Source organism: Paramisgurnus dabryanus, chromosome 4, assembly GCF_030506205.2.
Source record: "Paramisgurnus dabryanus chromosome 4, PD_genome_1.1, whole genome shotgun sequence".
NCBI lineage: Eukaryota > Metazoa > Chordata > Actinopteri > Cypriniformes > Cobitidae > Paramisgurnus > Paramisgurnus dabryanus.
Genome location: NC_133340.1, coordinates 47,825,307 through 47,850,399, shown reverse-complemented (window position 1 = coordinate 47,850,399; position 25,093 = coordinate 47,825,307). Strand labels below are relative to the sequence as shown.

At 41.6% G+C, this 25,093-nt stretch overlaps 1 protein-coding gene across 1 annotated transcript in view; it reads right to left on the bottom strand.

The window, feature by feature from the left end:
• The window catches only part of dis3 (DIS3 exosome endoribonuclease and 3'-5' exoribonuclease), a 250,698-nt gene that overhangs the window by 85,059 nt on the left and 140,546 nt on the right, over nucleotides 1-25,093 (bottom strand). Inside the window, exons 16-17 of the mRNA XM_065254845.2 lie at nucleotides 14,140-14,296; nucleotides 13,277-13,491 (exon numbers count right to left, since the gene is read on the bottom strand). Coding sequence (XP_065110917.1) covers nucleotides 13,277-13,491; nucleotides 14,140-14,296 — 372 coding nt within the window. The remainder of the gene's footprint in view (nucleotides 1-13,276; nucleotides 13,492-14,139; nucleotides 14,297-25,093) is intronic.

Here is a 25,093-nt window from a genome sequence, read left to right as displayed (position 1 = left end):
GCTAGGGGCGTGGCTTAATACCTCAATAAGAATCCTCCGAGACTGATTGGATGCCTGAGTAAAATGAGCCCACCCACATGTCTCTGTGACACTGTAAAGCGAAGATATTCCATCTGGGACGCTTTTATTCCCTTATATGGGCATGTTTCCTGCCCCGTTATAAGTCAATGGGGAATTTTGGGGTCCTCTTACACCCAAGGGGTACAGCTTACACCCCAATGTGAGGTATGTTCTCACAGTGCCTGCCAGCCTCTTGAAAAGTGGTAACCCACAAGTTTCTACAAATTTCTCGCTTGCAGCTATGACCCGTCAAAGTTTGTCGCAATGTTAAGTAAATGGGACTTTTCCGAAGTTTAATGTCCCGTTTTAGGAATTCTGTAAGTCGGATCCCGTCAAAAAGATATAGCACACTTCTTTAGACCAGTCAGAATGTCCGTGGAAAATTTCGTGGATGTAGCTTGAAAGCTGTCGGACGAGTTAGCCGCAGAAATTTTAGTCTCAGAAGAAGAAGAAGAAGAAGAAGAAGAAGAAGAAGAATAATAAGTTTAAATACAATATCAGTATGTTGGCTTTGTCAAGCCAACATAATAACTAGATAGGTACATTTCCTGAAGAAAATGTGAGTGGTGCTTGCCGTGGCAAAATTCTGGGGAACATATATGATCATACTCCAAGCCAAAAGTAAAACGATCCAACTCCCGTGTCTCTACGATGTTCTGATGCGGAGATATAAGGCTGTGTTTACTCTGTTGCTAGGGTACTGTTTTTGGTTGCTAGGGAAAAAATTGCCATCCACTAGTGATTACCCGCCGAGTCACGAGTCAAACGGTCCAACCCCCGTGTCTCTACGATGTTCTGATGCGGAGATATAAGGCTTTGTTTACTCTGTTGCTAGGGTACTGTATTTGGTTGCTAGGGAAAAATTTGGCATCCCATAGTGATTACACTCCGAGTCACGAGTCAAACGGTCCAACCCCCGTGTCTCTACAATGTTCTGATGCGGAGATATAAGGCTTTGTTTACTCTGTTGCTAGGGTACTGTATTTGGTTGCTAGGGAAAAATTTGGCATCCCATAGTGATTACACTCCGAGTCACGAGTCAAACGGTCCAACTCCCGTGTCTCTACGATGTTCTGATGCGGAGATAAAAGGCTTTGTTTACTCTGTTGCTAGGGTACTGTATTTGGTTGCTAGGGAAAAATTTGGCATCCCATAGTGATTACAGACTGAGTCACGAGTCAAAGGGTCCAACCTCCGTGTCTCTACGATGTTCTGATGCTGAGATATAAGGCTTTGTTTACTCTGTTGCTAGGGTACTGTATTTGGTTGCTAGGGAAAAATTTGGCATCCCATAGTGATTACACTCTGAGTCACGAGTCAAACGGTCCAACCCCCGTGTCTTTACGATGTTCTGATGCCGAGATATACCTGTTTGAATTTTATGTTGCTAGGGTGCTCAAAACTGGTTGCTAGGGGCGTGGCTTAATACCTCAATAAGGATCCTGAGAGACTGATTGGATGCCTGAGTAAAATGAGCCCACCCCCATGTCTCTGTGACACTGTGGTGCAAAGATATCCATCTGGGCATTTTATAATGGCAGTCTATGGGATAGGTTGCTAGGGTGCCCAAAATGGTTGCTAGGGTAACCTTATACCCCATTGTGGGGAACGTCCTGACAGAGTCTAGCACCCTCTTCAAATTTAGTAACCCACATGTTTCTACGAAATCCTCGCTCGTACCTATGACCCGTCAAAGTATTTGCAATGTTAAGGATATGGGATTTTCGCCCCATTGACTTTTCATTGGGGCACTTTTGGGCGCCTCTTACACCCCAGGGGTACAACTTACACCCCATTGTGATATATGTTCTTACAGAGTCTACCACCCTCTTCAAATGTTGTAACCTACATGTTTCTACAAAATCCTCGAGCGGAGCTATGACTCGTCAAATTTGGGCTCAATGTTAAGTCAATGGGATTTTTCGGGTGGTTTTTCGCCCCCCTTTCGAAAATCCTGCACCCGATCGCTGATAAAAGTCATAGCAGTCGTGTCCTTAATAAGCCCGTCGATTTGAGCCCTCTTTCATGGGTCTACGACAAACCGTGCGGGACGAGTTAGGTGCCGAAAAAACGTGCAGATGTAAGAATAAAATATAATAATAATAATAATAATATCCCTGAGGAATAGTAATAGTGATGCCTTGCATAAATGCAAGCACCACTAATAAGTTTAAATACAATATCAGTATGTTGGCTTTGTCAAGCCAACATAATAACTAGATAGGTACATTTCCTGAAGAAAATGTGAGTGGTGCTTGCCGTGGCAAGTTTCGGGGACAATTTATGATTATACTCCAAGCCAAAAGTAGAATGGTCCAACCCCCGTGTCTCTACGATGTTCTGATGCAGAGATATAAGGCTTTGTTTATTTGGTTGCTAGGGTACTGTATTTGGTTGCTAGGGAAAAAATTGGCATCCACTAGTGATTACACTTCGAGTCACGAGTCAAACGCTCCAACCCCCGTGTCTCTACGATGTTCTGATGTGGAGATATTAGGCTTTGTTTATTCTGTTGCTAGGGTACTGTATTTGGTTGCTAGGGGAAAAAATGTCATCCACTAGTGATTACACTTCGAGTCACAAGTCAAACGGTCCAACCCCCGTGTCCCTACGATGTTCTGATGCAGAGATATAAGGCTTTGTTTATTCCATTGCTAGGGTGTTCATATTTGGTTGCTAGGGGCGTGGCTTAACACCTCTTGGCATCCACTAGTGATTACCCTTCGAGTCACGAGTCAAACGGTCCAACCCCTGTGTCTCTACGATGTTCTGATGCAGAGATAAAAGGCTTTGTTTACTCTGTTGCTAGGGTACTGTATTTGGTTGCTAGGGAAAAAAATGGCATCCCATAATGATTACACTCTGATTCACGAGTCAAACGGTCCAACCCCCGTGTCTCTACGATGTTCTGATGCAGAGATATAAGGCTTTGTTTACTCTGTTGCTAGGGTACTGTATTTGGTTGCTAGGGAAAAAAATGGCATCCACTAGTGATTACCCTCCGAGTCACGAGTCAAACGGTCCAAACCCCATGTCTCTACGATGTTCTGATGCGGAGATATAAGGCTTTGTTTACTCTGTTGCTAGGGTACTGTATTTGGTTGCTAGGGGCGTGGCTTGGGAGTGGCCAATGATGCGCCCAGTGATTACACTCCGAGTCACAAGTAAAACGGTCCAACCCCCATGTCTCTACGATGTTCTGATGCGGAGATATAAGGCTTTGTTTACTCTGTTGCTAGGGTACTGTATTTGGTTGCTAGGGGCGTGGCTTGGGAGTGGCCAATGATGTGCCCAGTGATTACACTCCGAGTCACAAGTAAAACGGTCCAAACCCCGTGTCTCTACGATGTTCTGATGCGGATATATAAGGCTTTGTTTGTTCGGTTGCTAGGGTGCTCAAATTTGGTTGCTAGGGGCGTGGCTTGGGAGTGGCCAATGATGTACCCAATTGTTACACCCCTAGTCACAAGTAAAACGGTCCAACCCCCGTGTCTCTACGATGTTCTGATGCCGAGATATAACTGTTTGAATTTTATGTTGCTAGGGTGCTCAAAAGTGGTTGCTAGGGGCGTGGCTTAGTTAGTCTTTAAGGATCCTAAGATACTGATTGGATGCCTAAGTAAAATGAGCCCACCCCCATGTCTCTATGACACTGTGCTGCAAAGATATCCACCTGGGCATTTTATAATGGCAGTCTATGGGAGATGTTGCTAGGGTGCCCAAAACGGTTGCTAGGGTAACCTTACACCCCATTGTGGGGTACGTCCTGACAGAGTCTAGCACCCTCTTCAATTTTAGTAACCCACATGTTTCTATGAAATCCTCACTTGGACCTGTGACCTGTCAAATTTTTTTGGCAATGTTAGTCTATGGGATTTTCGCCCCATTGACTTTCCATTAGGGCACTTTTGGGCACCTCTTACACCCCAGGGGTACAACTTACACCCCAATGTGATCCATGTTCTTACAGAGCCTACCACCCTCTTCAAATGCTGTAACCCACATGTTTCTACAAAATCCTAGAGTGGAGCTATGACCTGCCAAAGTTCGACGCAATGTAAAGTCAATGGGACGTTTTCGGGAGGTTTTTCGCGCCCCTTTCGGAAATCCTGCACCCGATCGCTTATAAAAGTCATAGCACACCTCTCCTCAATAATCCGGTCGATTTGAGCCCTCTTTCATGGCACTAAGCCAAACCGTGCGAGACGAGTTACGCGCCGAAAAAGTGTCCAGAAAAAGAATAATAATAATAACTAGATAGGTACATTTCCTGAAGAAAATGTGAAGTGGTGCTTGCCGTGGCAAAATTCTCGGGACAATATATGATTATACTCCAACCCAAAAGTAAAACGTTCCAACCCACTATCCACTAGTGATTACACTCAGAGTCACGAGTTAAACGGTCCAACCCCCGTGTCTCTACGATGTTCTGATGCGGAGATATAAGGCTTTGTTTACACTGTTGCTAGGGTACTGTATTTGGTTGCTAGGGAAAAAATTGGCATCCATTGGTGATTACACTCTAAGTCACAAGTCAAACGGTCCAACCCCCGTGTCTCTACGATGTTCTGATGCGGAGATATAAGGGTTTGTTTACACTGTTGCTAGGGTACTGTATTTGGTTGCTAGGGAAAAAATTGGCATCCACTAGTGATTACATGCCGAGTCACGAGTAAAACGGTCCAACCCCCGTGTCTCTACGATGTTCTGATGCGGAGATATAAGGCTTTGTTTACACTGTTGCTAGGGTACTGTATTTGGTTGCTAGGGAAAAAATTGGCATCCACTGGTGATTACACTCTAAGTCACAAGTCAAACGGTCCAACCCCCGTGTCTCTACGATGTTCTGATGCGGAGATATAAGGGTTTGTTTACACTGTTGCTAGGGTACTGTATTTGGTTGCTAGGGAAAAAATTGGCATCCACTAGTGATTACATGCCGAGTCACGAGTAAAACGGTCCAACCCCCGTGTCTCTACGATGTTCTGATGCAGAGATATAAGGCTTTGTTTACACTGTTGCTAGGGTACTGTATTTGGTTGCTAGGGAAAAAAATTGGCATCCACTAGTGATTACATGCCGAGTCACGAGTAAAACGGTCCAACCCCCGTGTCTCTACGATGTTCTGATGCTGAGTTATAAGGCTTTGTTTACACTGTTGCTAGGGTACTGTATTTGGTTGCTAGGGAAAAAATTGGCATCCACTAGTGATTACATGCCGAGTCACGGGTAAAACGGTCCAACCCCCGTGTCTCTACGATGTTCTGATGCGGAGATATAAGGCTTTGTTTACACTGTTGCTAGGGTACTGTATTTGGTTGCTAGGGAAAAAATTGGCATCCACTAGTGATTACACTCTGATTCACGAGTCAAACGGTCCAACCCCCGTGTCTCTACGATGTTCTGATGCGGAGATATAAGGCTTTGTTTACTCTGTTGCTAGGGTACTGTATTTGGTTGCTAGGGAAAAAATTGGCATCCCATAATGATTACACTCTGAGTCACTAGTCAAACGGTCCAACCCCCGTGTCTCTACGATGTTCTGATGCGGAGATATAAGGCTTTGTTTACTCTGTTGCTAGGGTACTGTATTTGGTTGCTAGGGAAAAAATTGGCATCCCATAATGATTACACTCTGAGTCACTAGTCAAACGGTCCAACCCCCGTGTCTCTACGATGTTCTGATGCCGAGATATAACTGTTTGAATTTTATGTTGCTAGGGTGCTCAAAAGTGGTTGCTAGGGGCGTGGCTTAGTTAGTCTTTAAGGATCCTAAGATACTGATTGGATGCCTAAGTAAAATGAGCCCACCCCCATGTCTCTATGACACTGTGCTGCAAAGATATCCACCTGGGCATTTTATAATGGCAGTCTATGGGAGATGTTGCTAGGGTGCCCAAAACGGTTGCTAGGGTAACCTTACACCCCATTGTGGGGTACGTCCTGACAGAGTCTAGCACCCTCTTCAATTTTAGTAACCCACATGTTTCTATGAAATCCTCACTTGGACCTGTGACCTGTCAAATTTTTTTGGCAATGTTAGTCTATGGGATTTTCGCCCCATTGACTTTCCATTAGGGCACTTTTGGGCACCTCTTACACCCCAGGGGTACAACTTACACCCCAATGTGATCCATGTTCTTACAGAGCCTACCACCCTCTTCAAATGCTGTAACCCACATGTTTCTACAAAATCCTAGAGTGGAGCTATGACCTGCCAAAGTTCGACGCAATGTAAAGTCAATGGGACGTTTTCGGGAGGTTTTTCGCGCCCCTTTCGGAAATCCTGCACCCGATCGCTTATAAAAGTCATAGCACACCTCTCCTCAATAATCCGGTCGATTTGAGCCCTCTTTCATGGCACTAAGCCAAACCGTGCGAGACGAGTTACGCGCCGAAAAAGTGTCCAGAAAAAGAATAATAATAATAACTAGATAGGTACATTTCCTGAAGAAAATGTGAAGTGGTGCTTGCCGTGGCAAAATTCTCGGGACAATATATGATTATACTCCAACCCAAAAGTAAAACGTTCCAACCCACTATCCACTAGTGATTACACTCAGAGTCACGAGTTAAACGGTCCAACCCCCGTGTCTCTACGATGTTCTGATGCGGAGATATAAGGCTTTGTTTACACTGTTGCTAGGGTACTGTATTTGGTTGCTAGGGAAAAAATTGGCATCCATTGGTGATTACACTCTAAGTCACAAGTCAAACGGTCCAACCCCCGTGTCTCTACGATGTTCTGATGCGGAGATATAAGGGTTTGTTTACACTGTTGCTAGGGTACTGTATTTGGTTGCTAGGGAAAAAATTGGCATCCACTAGTGATTACATGCCGAGTCACGAGTAAAACGGTCCAACCCCCGTGTCTCTACGATGTTCTGATGCGGAGATATAAGGCTTTGTTTACACTGTTGCTAGGGTACTGTATTTGGTTGCTAGGGAAAAAATTGGCATCCACTGGTGATTACACTCTAAGTCACAAGTCAAACGGTCCAACCCCCGTGTCTCTACGATGTTCTGATGCGGAGATATAAGGGTTTGTTTACACTGTTGCTAGGGTACTGTATTTGGTTGCTAGGGAAAAAATTGGCATCCACTAGTGATTACATGCCGAGTCACGAGTAAAACGGTCCAACCCCCGTGTCTCTACGATGTTCTGATGCAGAGATATAAGGCTTTGTTTACACTGTTGCTAGGGTACTGTATTTGGTTGCTAGGGAAAAAAATTGGCATCCACTAGTGATTACATGCCGAGTCACGAGTAAAACGGTCCAACCCCCGTGTCTCTACGATGTTCTGATGCTGAGTTATAAGGCTTTGTTTACACTGTTGCTAGGGTACTGTATTTGGTTGCTAGGGAAAAAATTGGCATCCACTAGTGATTACATGCCGAGTCACGGGTAAAACGGTCCAACCCCCGTGTCTCTACGATGTTCTGATGCGGAGATATAAGGCTTTGTTTACACTGTTGCTAGGGTACTGTATTTGGTTGCTAGGGAAAAAATTGGCATCCACTAGTGATTACACTCTGATTCACGAGTCAAACGGTCCAACCCCCGTGTCTCTACGATGTTCTGATGCGGAGATATAAGGCTTTGTTTACTCTGTTGCTAGGGTACTGTATTTGGTTGCTAGGGAAAAAATTGGCATCCCATAATGATTACACTCTGAGTCACTAGTCAAACGGTCCAACCCCCGTGTCTCTACGATGTTCTGATGCGGAGATATAAGGCTTTGTTTACTCTGTTGCTAGGGTACTGTATTTGGTTGCTAGGGAAAAAATTGGCATCCCATAATGATTACACTCTGAGTCACTAGTCAAACGGTCCAACCCCCGTGTCTCTACGATGTTCTGATGCGGAGATATAAGGCTTTGTTTACTCTGTTGCTAGGGTACTGTATTTGGTTGCTAGGGAAAAAATTGGCATCCCATAATGATTACACTCTGAGTCACTAGTCAAACGGTCCAACCCCCGTGTCTCTACGATGTTCTGGTGCGGAGATATAAGGCTTTGTTTACTCTGTTGCTAGGGTACTGTATTTGGTTGCTAGGGAAAAAAATGGCATCCCATAATGATTACACTCTGAGTCATGAGTAAAACGGTCCAACCCCCGTGTCTCTACGACATTGTAAAGCGAAGATATCCCATCTGGAACTTTTTTATTCCCTTATATGGGCATGTTTCCTGCCCCATTATAAGTCAATGGGCATTTTCGGGTGCCTCTTACACCCCAGGGGTACAGCTTACACCCCTATGTGATGTATGTTCTTACAGAGTCTATCACCCTCTTCAAATGTTGTAACCTACGTGTTTCTACAAAATCCTCAAGCGGAGCTATGACCCGTCAAAGTTCAGCCCAATGTTAAGTCAATGGGATTTTTCGGGTGGTTTTTCGCCCCCCTTTCGAAAATCCTGCACCCGATCGCTTATAAAAGTCATAGCACACCTCTCCTTAATAATCCGGTCGATTTGAGCCCTCTTTCATGGGACTGTGGCAAACCGTGCGGGACGAGTTACGCGCCGAAAAATGTGCAGACATAAGAATAAGATATAATAATAATAATAAGTATGAGCAATAATAATAGTGATGCCTTGCATAAATGCAAGCACCACTAATAATATCTTTGAGGAATAGTAATAGTGATGCTTTGCATAAATGCAAGCACCACTAATAATAATAAGTATGCAAGATAGTAATAGTGATGCTTTGCATAAATGCAAGCACCACTAATAATAATAAGTATGCAAGATAGTAATAGTGATGCTTTGCATAAATGCAAGCACCACTAATAATAATAAGTATGCAAGATGGTAATAGTGATGCTTTGCATAAATGCAAGCACCACTAATAATAATAATAAGTATGCAAGATAGTAATAGTGATGCTTTGCATAAATGCAAGCACCACTAACTAGATAGAAAAGTTTGTTGACAAACTTTATGTTGGCTTGACAAAGCGTAGCCTGAACGTTTAAAATGGTTTGACAGAAGTTTAGTTTAGTAGGCTATCTGGCTATTAGTATGTTTAAGTATGAAGCTAGCATGATTTAGCATGAAGCTAACATGATGTTAGCATGATTAGCATGAAGCTAACATGATGCTTGCATGATTAGCATGAAGCTAACATGATGCTTGCATGATTAGCATGAAGCTAACATGATGCTAGCATGATTAGCATGAAGCTAACATGATGTTAGCATGATTAGCATGAAGCTAACATGATTAGCATGAAGCTAGCATGATGCTAGCATGATTAGCATGAAGCTAGCATGAAGCTAGCATGATTAGCATGAAGCTAGCATGATGTTAGCATGAAGCTAGCATGATGTAACATGATTAGCATGAAGCTAGTATGATTAGCATGAAGCTAGCATGAAGCTAGCATGAAGTTAGCATGAAGCTAGCATGATGTTAGCATGATTAGCATGAAGTTAGCATGATGTTAGCATGATTAGCATGAAGCTAGCATGAAGCTAGCATGATTAGCATGAAGCTAGCATGATGCTTTGGTTGCTAGGGAGAAAATTGGCATCCCATAATGATCACACTTCAAGCCAGAAGTAAAACGGTCCAACCCCCGTGTCTCTATGATGTTCTGAAGCGGAGATATAAGGCTTTCCGTGTGTCTCAATCAGCTCCCTTGTTCAGTAGTCAGGGCACTGATCAGGGAGTCGGCCATTTTAAGGGCTGTCTCAATCGCAAAATCCGTTCAGTGCACTGGAACGTTCGTTCCCTAAAAATTCCCACAATGCAACGCAAAAACCAGTGAGCATCGATGTTCCCTATGTTCCCTAACCGGAAATCACGTGACCTTTTCTGACGCTCGCCACCCGAACATCACGTGATCCAACTCAATAAACTTTATGAAATGTAACAGAACTTTTATAAAGACAAACGTTTGTTTTAGTTGTAAATATAAACACACATTGCTACACAGTAAGGGACCACAATCTACTCAATATTTAAAATAATAATATTTATTTAAAATTGTAAATATATTTATTACATTTAAAATGTAATTATATGCCTCCAATTTTATGCACAGATATGTAAGAGAATAATGACAGCATTTTCCACAATGTACTGTTTTTTAAAATTAAGTCAGAGAGATGTTGGTTTTGCCGGTTGTTGATGAGTAACAGCTGTGAATAATCACAACGCGCTTAAGCAGCCACGTGACAGAAAAATAAGTGAACATTGTCCCAATGTGAAGTGAGCTAGGGTCCTTACCAGTGCCCGAACCTGTGTACACGATATACTGATTCACGACCTCGGGAGCTAGGGAACGAATTGAGACACACGGTTTGTTTATTCCGTTGCTAGGGTACTAAGTTTGGTTGCTAGGGAGAAAATTGGTATCCCATAATGATTACACTTCAAGCCACAAGTAAAACGGTCCAACCTCTGTGTCTCTACGATGTTCAGATCCAGAGATATAAGGCTTTGTTTATTATGTTGCTAGGGTCTTCATAGGGTCTGCACCACTAATAATAATGAGCAATAGTAATAGTGTCTCTACAATGTTCTGATGCGAAGATATAAGGCTTTGTTTATTCCGTTGCTAGGGTGCTCAAATTTGGTTGCTAGGGGTGTGGCTTTTTCAAAGCCAACAATGGGCAATAATAATAGTGATGCTTTGCATAAATGCAAGCACCACTAATAATAATAATATCCCTGAGGAATAGTAATAGTGATGCCTTGCATAAATGCAAGCACCACTAATAATAAGTATGAGCAATAACAATAGTGATGCCTTGCATAAATGCAAGCACCACTAATAACTGAAAGCAATAACAATAGTGATGCCTTGCATAAATGCAAGCACCACTAATAACCGAAAGCAATAACAATAGTGATGCCTTGCATAAATGCAAGCACCACTAATAATAATGAGCAATAGTAATAGTGTCTCTACAATGTTCTGATGCGAAGATATAAGGCTTTGTTTATTCCGTTGCTAGGGTGCTCAAATTTGGTTGCTAGGGGTGTGGCTTTTTCAAAGCCAACATAATAAGTATGAGCAATAGTAATAGTGATGCCTTGCATAAATGCAAGCACCACTAATAATAAGTATGAGCAATAATAATAGTGATGCTTTGCATAAATGCAAGCACCACTAATAATAATAATATCCCTGAGGAATAGTAATAGTGATGCCTTGCATAAATGCAAGCACCACTAATAATAAGTATGAGCAATAACAATAGTGATGCCTTGCATAAATGCAAGCACCACTAATAATAAGTATGAGCAATAATAATAGTGATGCCTTGCATAAATGCAAGCACCACTAATAATAATAATAATATCCCTGAGGAATAGTAATAGTGATGCCTTGCATAAATGCAAGCACCACTAATAATAAGTATGGGCAATAATAATAGTGATGCTTTGCATAAATGCAAGCACCACTAATAATAATAATATCCCTGAGGAATAGTAATAGTGATGCCTTGCATAAATGCAAGCACCACTAATAATAAGTATGAGCAATAACAATAGTGATGCCTTGCATAAATGCAAGCACCACTAATAACTGAAAGCAATAACAATAGTGATGCCTTGCATAAATGCAAGCACCACTAATAACCGAAAGCAATAACAATAGTGATGCCTTGCATAAATGCAAGCACCACTAATAATAATGAGCAATAGTAATAGTGATGCCTTGCATAAATGCAAGCACCACTAATAATAATATCCCTGAGCAATAATAATAGTGATGCTTTGCATAAATGCAAGCACCACTAATAATAATAATATCCCTGAGCAATAATAATAGTGATGCTTTGCATAAATGCAAGCTCCACTAATAAGCTTAGATCGAAGAACAGTATGTTGGCTTTGTCAAGCCAACATAATAATAATATCCCTGAGCAATAATAATAGTGATGCTTTGCATAAATGCAAGCACCACTAATAATAAGCTTAGATCGAAGAACAGTATGTTGGCTTTGTCAAGCCAACATAATGATGCAAATCTATGAGTTTGACACCCTATTTCCATTTGTTGCACATGTCATTATGCACAATTGATCAAACTTTAAAGGAAGTTAAAAGAATCAACCTCCTTGAATAATTATAGGCATAAGATGCCCAAAAGACTCAGTTAAAAGAAAAGGTACAACACTGTATCATCATGTCTTATAATTAGCCATAGAGACTCCCTATGCTGGTCAGCAGCTATACAGTAGTAAAACAATCACTACAGGTTTGATTTGTGTAATCAAAATACATTATTTTATACAATGAGTTATATCCAGAGTTATCCAGTTAACATACTGTAATTAGATGAGTGACATACATACTTTAATCCTTTACACGTTTCTTACACATGTTTCTCGAAGTGGGCACCATTCTTACCTCTGTTTCGCTCTCTCTCTCTCGCGCGCGCTTTCTGTCTCTCTCTCTCTCTCTTTCTCTACAATGTCAAATGATCCTGCGTGAGAGCGCTTTCTTGAAGTTCTATGCTTTTCCGCTTGAGCTGCATATTTCCACGAAGACGCGTTTAAAGGGAAAAAAAAACGTTTTTGCGGCAATTGGGTTGCCCGATTAGCGTCATTCGTATCGCCCCATCCAAGGACGCGTCTGATTGGGTCTTTGTATTGACTTTGTATGTAAACTGCTCACGCATATTGTTGAACTTGCGTTGGTGAGTATGCCCCTTGGAAACACATTATTCCCTTCGCGTCAGTGCACACGCACCAGCGCAGTGGCAGAACTGAGTCTATGTGCTGAGTCTGACCGGACATTTTGAGCGTACTGAACTTCAAATCATATGACATCATAAAATTTTGATCAGTGGCCAAACCATTCTTGTGTTGGGCGGGGGGGTTCTTGACCACTATTTTAAGTACAGGAAGAAAACAAATAAAAAGTTATTATGTATCTCAAATAATAGATTTTTTTTCCACAAATATGCCCATTTTTTTCAATTATTCCAAAGGTTCCAGTTCTGGGCCCCCCACCCACCCTGGGCACGGGACAACAGACCCGTTTGTCCCCCCCTGTCGGCGGGCGTGAATACACCCACTCTCTTTACAGAGTTTCCATATATTTTAGGAATCACTGTTACAAAGTGGTTTCTGTCATGTTACAGCGGCATCTACTGAATGCCATGAATGAAACACCGTTAATTTGTGGTATTTATATTTTTAATACACTAACCTTACACATATAAAAGATATAAACAGACTAGTGTGCCTCACCTCCTGATGGGTGATGTGAAGTGTGTGTATATGGGTGAGGCCAGGCCATAATGGTGGAAATCACTGTCCATGCCAGAGCAGAAATACACAGCTTGCATCATGCAGCGGGTGGCCAGAATCCTTAGTAAGGTGTTGAAGTATGGGAAACTTTCAATTGTTGCATTGTTCAGGGAATCAGCAAGAGCTTTGGCTGAATCTGTGTGGATGACAATGTCCTAGAACAGGAAAAATTGGCCAGAGGAATTAGTCCCTTATTTCCTGTTTATATACATTTTTAATTATCTATTATAAATATATAATATGTCTTATAATCTATTCTAGGTTCGTCTAGTTATACATTATAACCATTACAGTTTTAATTATTTATGAGTAGTAGACTAAATCAATAAGAACCAAGAAACAGTGTTTACAGTGATTTTAAAACAGCTAGGGAGCACTGTTAATGATGCGAAGTTTGAACAAGCTAAATCCTTGATCAGAATCAAGGATAAGAACTAACTATTATATAATCTGTAGTAATTTGTCATAGAAACTTTTTGCAATTTTAAATATTACCAACCATAATGTTAAAATGCCCCTGAAAATAAATTCTAAATAAACCCTATTTCTAAAGCTAACTGGGTTTGAAGCTGGTGTTTTGCAATTATTAGATCACTGTTTTGCCAGTCAAAAGGGTTTTAAAATTATAATGTTTTGAGGAAAAAGACAATAAAGCATAAGGCATTTTTATAGCTGGGGTTTAAGGTTGGTTTTAAACACTTCACAACCCTCTTGAATTCAAATTAAAGGATCAACTTTAAATTTAATTTCATGTATTTGTTTGGTAATGTTATGGGAAGAATAAATAACTACCAAGCACACACCTTTGATTTAGCAGCCTTGATGAGGATGTCAAACTTAGATGGTGGTGGTGAAGGATGTTTCCTCAGTAGAGCACACTCAGAGAACTCATCATATATCTTCTGTGCTACAGATATATTTGCTAATAACATAAACTCCTCCACCATTGAATTAGTCTCCCTGTTGAAACACGAATCACAAATTCACAGGTAAACCTTCAACCAAACGCATATAGAAAAAAGCTCATAATGTGAGATAATAATACTATTCAATATTACAATATTAAAAAGATGATCACTTGTTATATATGAACTGCAAAAGAACATTTGATAAGAAATGTCTGTTCATCGCAAAAGCAGTCTAACTAATTTTGTTTTTCAACCTGAAAAGATATGTGCTCTGATATGGTGATCTCGGTAATCATGGGGATTTCTCAAAACGTCTCTGGTTACTATCAAAACATTGGTTCCCTGAGAGATGGGAACGAGATATTGTGTCAGTTGGTGACTCTATGCGAACCACAGATTCTCCTCTAAATACTGGCTTATGTCATTTCAGTTTGCAAATCGCATGCAAATACTCACAGGCTCCCCTGATCTGAGCAACGAACTTATGCCTTTTCTCAGAGAAATGGGTTCATGACAGTAAGATAATTGACAGAAACAGATTCTTCAGACGACCCTGGGTCAGTCACTGACGCTATGGGAATCATATACAATCCTGCCATAAAAGCAGCAAAGATCAGCTCCAAAAAAGCAGAGCTCCAGCTACACGAAACTTGGGGTGAAACACAATACACAACTTCTAACCAAAGTGCAGTCGCTAAGAGAACTCAGAGCTTATAATACATTTAATACCTTTCTTGGCATAGGCAGTCAGTGTTTTGGACTAACCAAAATAAATAACTAGAAATAGAACAGATATTTTTATGTAAAATGTAGGCTACCAGAGCTGGGTAGAAACGGATTACATGTAATCTGGATTACCTAATAAGATTCCAAAAAATCAAGTACTTATAGATTACTTAGATTAAACTACATTTTAAATACTCTTAATCAGACTACTGTTACTTTTTTATGGATTACATATTATTTCACACTATGGCAGTATGATGTTCACAATTTTGTAAATCTCGTTTTTTCACATTTTTCATAATGCAAAGGCATTGATTTGGGTAGGGACGCTAGGGACATATATGCAGGGAACACTGAGTTGTCCCTAGCAATAATTTCAACCAAACAATGAATCTATATGTACATATAACCACTGATGTCCATCTGATGTCCATCTTTTTTACATTTTACTTATTAGGGCCCGAGCACCGGGGAGCAGGCCAGAATGGCCTTAAAATACTCGAAAACTCTAAATTTTGAACAATTTTTGAAACTTGAAATTTGGCAGAGAGTCGTCGGCCATTAGGACCGGGCAAAGGCTGGAACTCTGGCATGGCAGGGGGCTCTGTAGCGCCCCCTGTAATGCAAAAACAAACATTGGTGTACAGATCGGCAAACATGTACAAACAACTTTCACCCTCAAACATTTTAGCTCTGCCCAACAGGAAGTCTGCCATTTCGGATTGTTTACAAAAGGAGGATATATGCGATTGACACCAAACGTGGTAACATGATGCCGAGACAATGAGATGCTAAATTGCAAAAGGATTTTTGATATCTCGAACAGTGTTGCCATGGCGAGGCGACAAATTTATGGCGAAATCAGACAAACAGGAAGTGTCTAATATCCAAGGCAAAAAATGTCTTATTGTGATGACAAGCGGGGTGTATGTTCGTCTGAAGATTCCGATCGCATCGATGTGCCTATTGTGACAACACCACCACCAGGCACCAGGAAGTGTGTTAGTCACAAAGGTGGATTTTTTTGACAGTTCCATGCGATGTTCTTTTAAATACTCCTCCTAAGGAAATAATGTGATTGACTCCAGAAATGGTCAACATGCTGCCGAGACATTGTAGATGCTAAATTGCGAAGGGATTTTTGATATCTCGAATGCTGTTCCAATGGCAACGTGTCAAACTTTGCTTTCGTTTTCTAGCATATTTAAGGCTGACAGTTACATGCTGTGAACTTTTAAATACTCCTCCTAGAGGATTCATGCGATTGACACCAAACGAGGTCAACATGATGCTGAGAAATTGGAGATGATAAATTGCAAAGGGATTTTTGACATCTCGTATGCTGTTGCCGTGGCAACGCATCAAAATTTACTATAATTTCAGCCATATTTAACTTCAAATTTGGCACACACATCAGAGTTGTCAACTGTTAAGTGTGGACAAACAGGTCAGAGGTGTGTCTCTTAAGTCGCTCAGTAGCGCCCCCTTTTGTCTAAAATGTGGGGTTTGTTTTACCTACAGTCCCCAAATGGGTCAGCAACAACATTAAATAGTCCACTGATATTTTCCCACAGATGCACTTGCCCACCGTGCATCGTTTTCTCGGACGCACCGTGTAGCGGTAAAAAAACTTGCTAGGGCCCGCCATTATGCTATATTTTTAGGGCCCGAGCACCGAGGAGCAGGCCAGAATGGCCTGCACCGAAAGGTGGGAAGCCCTATTGGTTTTGCTCGAATTTATTATTTTTTAGGGCCCGAGCACCGAGGAGCAGGCCAGAATGGCCTGCACCGAAAGGTGCGAAGCCCTATTGTTTTTGCTCGGATTATTATTAGGGCCCGAGCACCGAGGAGCAGGCCAGAATGGCCTGCACCGAAAGGTGCGAAGCCCTATTGTTTTTGCTCTGATTATTATTAGGGCCCGAGCACCGAGGAGCAGGCCAGAATGGCCTGCACCGAAAGGTGCGAAGCCCTATTGTTTTTGCTCTGATTATTATTAGGGCCCGAGCACACCAGGGTGTGAGGACCCTATTGTTTTTGCTCCGTTTATTCTTCTTCTTCTTCTTCTTCTTCTTCTTCTTCTTCTTCTTCTCCGAAATGGATCGCATTTTTGAGGGCCTAAACATACCCGAAAACTCATGAAAATTTGCACACGCGTCAGAAGTGGCGAAAATTTACATGTAGTATAGGCGTCAGAAGTGGGCGTGTAAAAATGGCTCGATAGCGCCACCTGCAAAATTTCAAGAGAACAGCCCCCCACTACGAAAAACTTACAGATACGAAATTTGGTAGGATCATCTATTACTCCAAGACCTACAAAAAAGTCTCTTGGAGCTAAGCTCTAAACCCCACAGGAAGTCAGCCATTTTGAATTTTCTCTGTCATTTTTTGACATTTCCAAGCGTCGTACTTTAACGAACTCCTCCTAGAGATTTAATCCGATCATCATCATATTTGGTCAGTATCTAAAGGCCTTTGCGATGCTAAATTGCGGAGCTTTTGACTTTTCATTGGAGGGCGTGTCCGTGGCGGCCTGGCAAAGTGTAATGTTTCGCCATGAAACAGGAAGCTGATGTAATTCAGGCATACATTGTCCGATCTGCCCCTGACTTCACACGTTTGATAAGGGTCCAGGCCTGAACACATCAACATGGCATAATTCAGTAACACTCATAGCGCCACCTAGAGGCAGCAGGAAATACCATGTTTGACGCTGTGACTTACTGCTCTTAGGTATTTAACCATATCAACATCATATTTCACCAGTGTAATCTCAAGACCTTGTGTGATGATAAAAAGCAACGACCTTGACTTTTTATTAAAGGGCGTGTCCGTGGCGGCCTGGCAAAGTATCGCTAATTGAATCGCATTTTGACAGGCTAAACAAGCTCAAAAAGTCATAAAACGTTGCACACACGTCAGAAGTGGCAAAAATTTACATGTGGCATAGGCGCCAGAAGTGGGCGTGCAGAAATGGCTCGATAGCGCCACCTGCAAAATTTCAAGAGAAAAGCCCCGCCGCTACGAAAATCCTACAGAAACGAAATTTGGTAGGGTCATATATCACCCCAAGACCTACAAAAAAGTCTCTTGGAGCGAAGCTCTAAACCTCACAGGAAGTCAGCCATTTTTAATTTTTTCTGTGATTTCTGTGCAAATTTTGTCATTTCCAGGCTTCGTACTTTAACGAACTCCTCCTAGAGATTTTGTCAGATCGTCATCATATTTGGTCAATCTCATCTAAAGGCCTTTGCGATGTTAAATTGCGGAGCTTTTGACTTTTCGTTGGAAGGTGTGTCCGTGGCGGCCTGACAAAGTTCAGCGTTTTCGCCATGAAACCGGAAGTTGTTATAACTAAGGCATACAATGTCCAATCTACCCCACACTTCACATGTTTGATAAGAGTCTTGGCCTGAACACATTTCAATGCCAATATTCAGATTCAGTCCTAGCGCCACCTAGAGGTAGCAGTAAATGCCTTGTTTTACGCTGTGATTCACTGTTCTCAGAGATTTAATCAAATCATTATCATATCAGGTGAGACTGATCTTAAGCCCTTTGCGATGATAAATTGTGAAGATCTTGACTTTTCGTTGAAGGGCGTGTCCGTGGCGGCCTTGCAAAGAGTGATGTTTCTCCATGAGAAAGCTGTTGTAACTCAGGCATGCAATGTCCGACCTGTCACAGACATCATACGTTTGACAAGGGTCCTGGCCTCAACACATCAATGTTACAACAATCAAATACAATCATAGCGCCACCTGCTGCACAAAGGAGGTGTGGCACTTCAAAGTTCCTTTGAATATCCGCTTATATTTACCCACTGAAATTTCAATCCCCCAGGGGCCGGATTCACAAAACATTCTTAAGAAGAAAAATCTTCTTAACTGCCATTTTTATCTTAAATTCAAGCTTAAGAAAAAAGTTAAGAATATTTTGTATTCTCAAAAAAGCTTCTTAAGAAAGTTCTTATTTTTTTCCTTAAGTATGTTCTTAAGAAAAAACTTAAGAAGAATTCCAATTCTCGAAAAATAAACTGTCTTAAATAACATCTTAAAGTTAGGATAACCTTACAGTAGTCTTAAATCTCAAAATGTAAGATGTTTTATAAGTTAATGTGATTGTTTTAAATGTGACATGTTGTATTTTGTAGTCTGAAATGGCAATTTTATCAGTTTACTTCACATAGATTAGTTTAAAGAGGAATTCAACACTCATATAATGAAGTTTAATAGCTTACTCAGTAATATGTCATACAACACAAATAAGTATTAGTGATAATATTAGCAAACATGTAACTTCCTCCGTAATAGCCTACATTCATTATGAAATTACTTAACAGCTTAAAGTCGCTCTAAGCGGGAGGCGGACCGGTAATCGCTCCGTCATGTGAGTCGAGGGCTCCGAAACTGCGGGCACGCTTGACCCTCCGCGTCCGTCTCTTGACGCGTGAGCGCGGGTCGCGGGAGACGAAAGCCTTGGTCACGGAGAGTGAAGCACGCACACTCAGAGCGGTCGGCCCGCATGACGGACCGATTGGGACATTATGGATTTATATTTACGCACCGCACCGCCTTAATGCTAGCTGACCTCTGTTACAACAGCGAACGTATCACGTTAATGATCGCAAGGTAGTCAAAAGATTAATGGATAAATTTATTGTTACCTCATTAGCAGGGTATAATTCATTTAAAGCTTGTCATTTTATTCTTAAGACACAAATTTAAGATATTCTTAAGAAAAAAATTGAGAACTTCTTAAGAAATGTTTGAGAATTGCACTTAGGAACATTCTTACGCACTTCTTATAATTTATCTTAAGAACTTTCTTATTTTTTGTCTTAAGAATGTTTTCGTGAATCCGGCCCCTGGTTCATTGCTTTACTAAGGCCATAGAGTGGCGGTGCACATGCGTGCGAGGGCCCTTCCATCACTGCTTGCAGTTTTATTTTTAAATATAGCTGCAAGCAGCGATGGCGGGCCCTCGCACGTTTTTTTACCGCTACACGGTGCGTCCGAGAAAACGATGCACGGTGGGCAAGGGCATCAAGTGGGCAAATATCAGTGGGCTATTTAATGTTGTTACTGAGCCATTTGGGGACTATAGGTAAAAGAAACCCCACATTTTAGACAAACGGGGATGCTAGTGAGCCACTTAAGAGACACGCCTATATCTGACCTTTCTGTGCACACTTAACAACCGACAACTATGATGTGTGTGCCGACTTTTAGGTTAATCTAAGCACGCCAATAGTCCTGAATATGCCTGAAATAAATGTAAAGTTTGGGGCGTTGCCATGGGAACAGCGTTCGAGATATCAAAAATCCCTTCGCAATTTATCATCTAAAATGTCTAGGCATCATGTTGACCACTTCTGGAGTCAATCTCATGAATATTCTAGAAGGAGTATTTAAAAGAACATCGGCGTCAACTTAAAGGCTTAAATAAGCCTTTAAAATGAAAGTAAAGTTTGACGCGTTGCCATGGGAACAGCGTTCGAGATATCAAAAATCCCTTCGCAATTTATCATCTACTATATCTCGGCATCATGTTGACCACTTCTGGTGTCAATCTCATGAATATTCTAGAAGGAGTATTTAAAAGAACATTGTCGTCAACTGAAGGGCTTAAATATGCCTTTAAAATGAAAGTATAATCTGACGCGTTGCCATGGGAACAGCGTTCGAGATATCAAAAATCCCTTCGCAATTTATCATCTACAATGTCTTGGCATCATGTTGACAACTTTTGGAGTCAATCGCATGAAAATCCTAGAAGGAGTATTTAAAAGAGCATCGCATTGAACTGTAAGGCTTAAATATGCCTTTAAAATGAAAGTAAAGTTTGACAGGTTGCCATGGGAACAGTGTTCGAGATATCAAAAATCCCTTCGCAATTTATCATCTACAATGTCTCAGCATCATGTTGACCACTTTTGGTGTCAATCCCATAAACATTCTAGGAGGAGTATTCAAAAGAACATCGTTGGAACTGTCAAAAAAATCCACCTTTGTGACTGACACACTTCCTGGCGCCTGGTGGTGGCGCTATACCCGAGACTCACAATAGGCACATCAATGCGATCGGAATTTTCAGACATACAAACACCCCGCTTGGCATCACAATAAGAATTTTTTTGCCTTAGATATTAGACACTTCCTGTTTCTCTGAATTCGCCATAAATTCGTCACCTCGCCATGGCAGAACCGTTCTAGATATCAAAAATCCCTTCGCAATTTAGCAAGTACAATGTCTCGGCATCATGATCACCACGTTTGGTGTCAATCCCATGAATCCACTAGGAGGAGTATTTAAAAGTTCAACGCATGCATTTTTTAAACAATCCAAAATAGCCGACTTCCTGTTGGGCGGAGCTTAAATGTTAGAGGGCGAAAGTTGTTCGGGTCGATGAGATCTATATGCGTACCAACTCTCGTACATGTGCGCACATTTTTGCCCGATCTGTGCATCAATGTTTTTTTTTGCATTACAGGGGGCGCTATAGAGCCCCCGTGCCACGCCCGTGTTCCAGCCTTTGGATTTCTGCGATGACGGACGACTCTGACGTCTGTGCCAAATTACAAGAGTTTTCGAGTATGTTAAGGCACCCAAAAAGTCCAAAAGTGTTAAAAAATAAATAAATAAATATAGCTGCAAGCAGCAATGGCGGGCCCTCGCACGTTTTTTTTACCGCTACACGGTGCGTCCGAGAAAATGATGCACGGTGGGCAAGGGCATCAAGTGGGTAAATATCAGTGGGCTATTTAATGTTGTTACTGAGCCATTTGGGGACTGTAGCTAAAAGAAACCCCAGACTTTAGACAAAAGGGGGCGCTAGTGAGCCACTTAAGAGACACGCCTATGTCTGACCTTTTTGTGCACACTTAACAGCCGAAAACTCTGATGTGTGTGTCAACTTTAATGTTAATCTAAACAAGTCAAGAGCCTTAAATATGCCTGAAATAAAAGTGAAGTTTGCAGCATTGCCATTGGAACGGCGTTTGAGATATCAAAAATCCCTTCGCAATTTATCATCTACAATGTCTCGGCATCATGTTGACCACTTCTCGTCTTAATCGGATGAAAATCCTAGAAGGAGTATTTAAAAGAACATCGCATGGAACTGACAAAAAAATTCACCTTTGTGACCTACACACTTCCTGGCGCCTGGTGGTGGCGCTATTCTCGGGAGTCACAATAGGCACATCGATGCGATCGGAATCTTCAGACGAACAAACACCCTGCATGGCATCACAATAAGAAATTTTTTGCCTTAGATATTAGACACTTCCTGTTTCTCTGAATTCGCCATAAATTTGTCGCCTCACCATGGCAGAACCGTTCGAGATATCAAAAATCCCTTCGCAATTTATCATCTACAAGGTCTCGGCATCATGTTCACCACGTTAGGTGTCATTCGCATGAATCCTCTAGGAGGAGTATTTAAAAGTTCACCGCATGCATTTTTGAAACAATCCAAAATAGCCGACTTCCTGTTGGGCGGAGCTAAAATGTTTGAGTGCAAAAGTTGTTTGGGTCGATGAGATCTATATGCATACCAACTCTCGTACATGTGCGTACATGTTTGCTCGATCTGTGCCCCAATGTTTGTTTTTGCATTACAGGGGGCGCTACAGAGCTCCCTTGCCACGCCCATATTCCAGCCTTTGCCTGAGCCTAGTGGCACGTGACTTTTACATCTGTGCCAAATTCCCGGTGTTTTCGAGCATGTTAAGGCACCCAAAGTGCACGCCAAGAGCCTTAAATATGCCTGAAATAAAAGTAAAGTTTGCTGTGTTGCCATGGGAACAGCGTTCGAGATATCAAAAATCCCTTCGCAATTTATCATCTACTATGTCTCAGCATCATGTTGACCACTTCTGGTGTCAATCGCATGAATATTCTAGAAGGAGTATTTAAAAGAACATCGACGTCAACTGAAAGGCTTAAATATGCCTTTAATATGAAAGTAAAGTTTGACGCATTGCCATGGGAACAGCGTTCGAGATATCAAAAATCCCTTCGCAATTTATCATCTACTATGCCTCAGCATCATGTTGACCACTTTTGGTGTTAATCGCATGAATATCCTAGAAGGAGTATTTAAAGGAACATCGGCGTCAACTGAAAGGCTTAAATATGCCTTTAAAATGAAAGTAAAGTGTGACGCGTTGCCATGGGAACAGCGTTTGAGATATCAAAAATCTCTTCGCAATTCATCATCTACAATGTCTCAGCATTATGTTGACCACTTCTGGAGTCAATCACATTATTTCCTCAGGAGGAGTATTTAAAAGTTTACCGCATGCAGCTGTAAGGTTTAAAAATGAAAGTAAAGTTTGACGTGTTGCCATGGGAACAGCGTTCGAGATATCAAAAATCCCTTCGCATTTTATCATCTACAATATCTCGGCTTCATGTTGACCACTTTTGGTGTCAATTGCATGATTATTCTAGAAGGAGTATATAAAAGTTCACTGCATGCAACTGTAAGGCTTAAATATGCCTTTAAAATGAAAGTAAAGTTTGACACGTTGCCATGGGAACAGCGTTCGAGATATCAAAAATCCCTTCGCAATTTATCATCTACAATCTCTCGGCATCATGTTGACCACTTTTGATGTCAATCGCATAAACATTCTAGGAGGAGTATTTAAAAGAACATTGCATGGAACTGTAAAAAAAAATCCACCTTTGTGACTGACACACTTCCTGGCGCCTGGTGGTGGCGCTATACCCGGGAGTCACAATAGGCACATCGATGCGATCGGAATCTTCAGACGAACAAACACCCCGCGTGTCATTACAATAAAAAAAATTTTGCCCTAGATATTAGACACTTCCTGTTTCTCTGATTTCGCCATGAATTTGTCGCCTCACCATGGCAGAACCGTTCGAGATATCAAAAATCCCTTCGCAATTTAGCAAGTACAATGTCTCGGCATCATGATCACCACGTTTGGTGTCAATCCCATGAATCCTCTAGAAGGAGTATTCAAAAGTTCATGGTATGCATTTTTGAAACCATCCAAAATGGCCGACTTCCTGTTGGGCGGAGCTAATAGGTTTGATTGTGAAAGTTGTTCGGGTCGATAGGATCTATATACGTACCAACTCTCGTACATGTGTGTACATGTTTGCCCGATTTGTGCACCAATATTTTGTTTGCATTACAGGGGGCACTACAGAGCCCTACTGCCACGCCCGTGTTCCAGCGTTTGCCCGGTCCTAATGGCCGACGACTTTGAGGTCTGTGCCAAATTCCAGGTGTTTTCGAGCATGTTAAGGCACCCAAAGTGCATGCCAAGTGCTTAAATATGCCTCAGAATGAAAGTAAAGTTTGACGTGTTGCCATGGGAGCAGCATTCGAGATATCAAAAATCCCTTCGCAATTTATCATCTACAATGCCTCAGCATCATGTTGACCACTTTTGGTGTCAATCGCATGAACATCCTAGGAGGAGTATTTAAAAGAACACTGCATGGAACTGTCAAGAAATTCACCTTTTGTGACTGCCACACTTCCAGGTGCCTGTTGGGGGCGCTATACCAGAGACTCACAATAGGCACATCGATGCGATCGGAATCCTTGGCCGAACATACACAATGCGTTTCATCCCAATAAGACATTTTTTGCTTTAGATATTAGACACTTCCTGTTTCTCTGAATTCGCCATAAATTTGTCGCCTCGCCATGGCAACACCGTTCGAGATATCAAAAATCCCTTCGCAATTTAGCAAGTCCAATGTCTCAGCATCATGTTCACCACGATTGGTGTCAATCGTATGAATTCCCTAGGAGAAGTATTTAAAAGTTTATGACTGACACACTTCCTGGCGCCTGGTGGTGGCGCTATACCCGGTAGTCACAATAGGCACATCGATGCGATCGGAATCTTCAGACGAACAAACACACTGCGTGTCATCACAATAAGACATTTTTTGCCTTTGATATTAGACACTTCCTGTTTCTCTGATGTTGCCATAAATTTGTCGCCTCGCCATGGCAGAACCGTTCGAGATATCAAAAATCCCTTCGCAATTTAACAAGTCCAATGTCTCGACATCTTGTTCACCACGTTTGGTGTCAATCCCATGAATCCCCTGGGAGGAGTATATAAAAGTT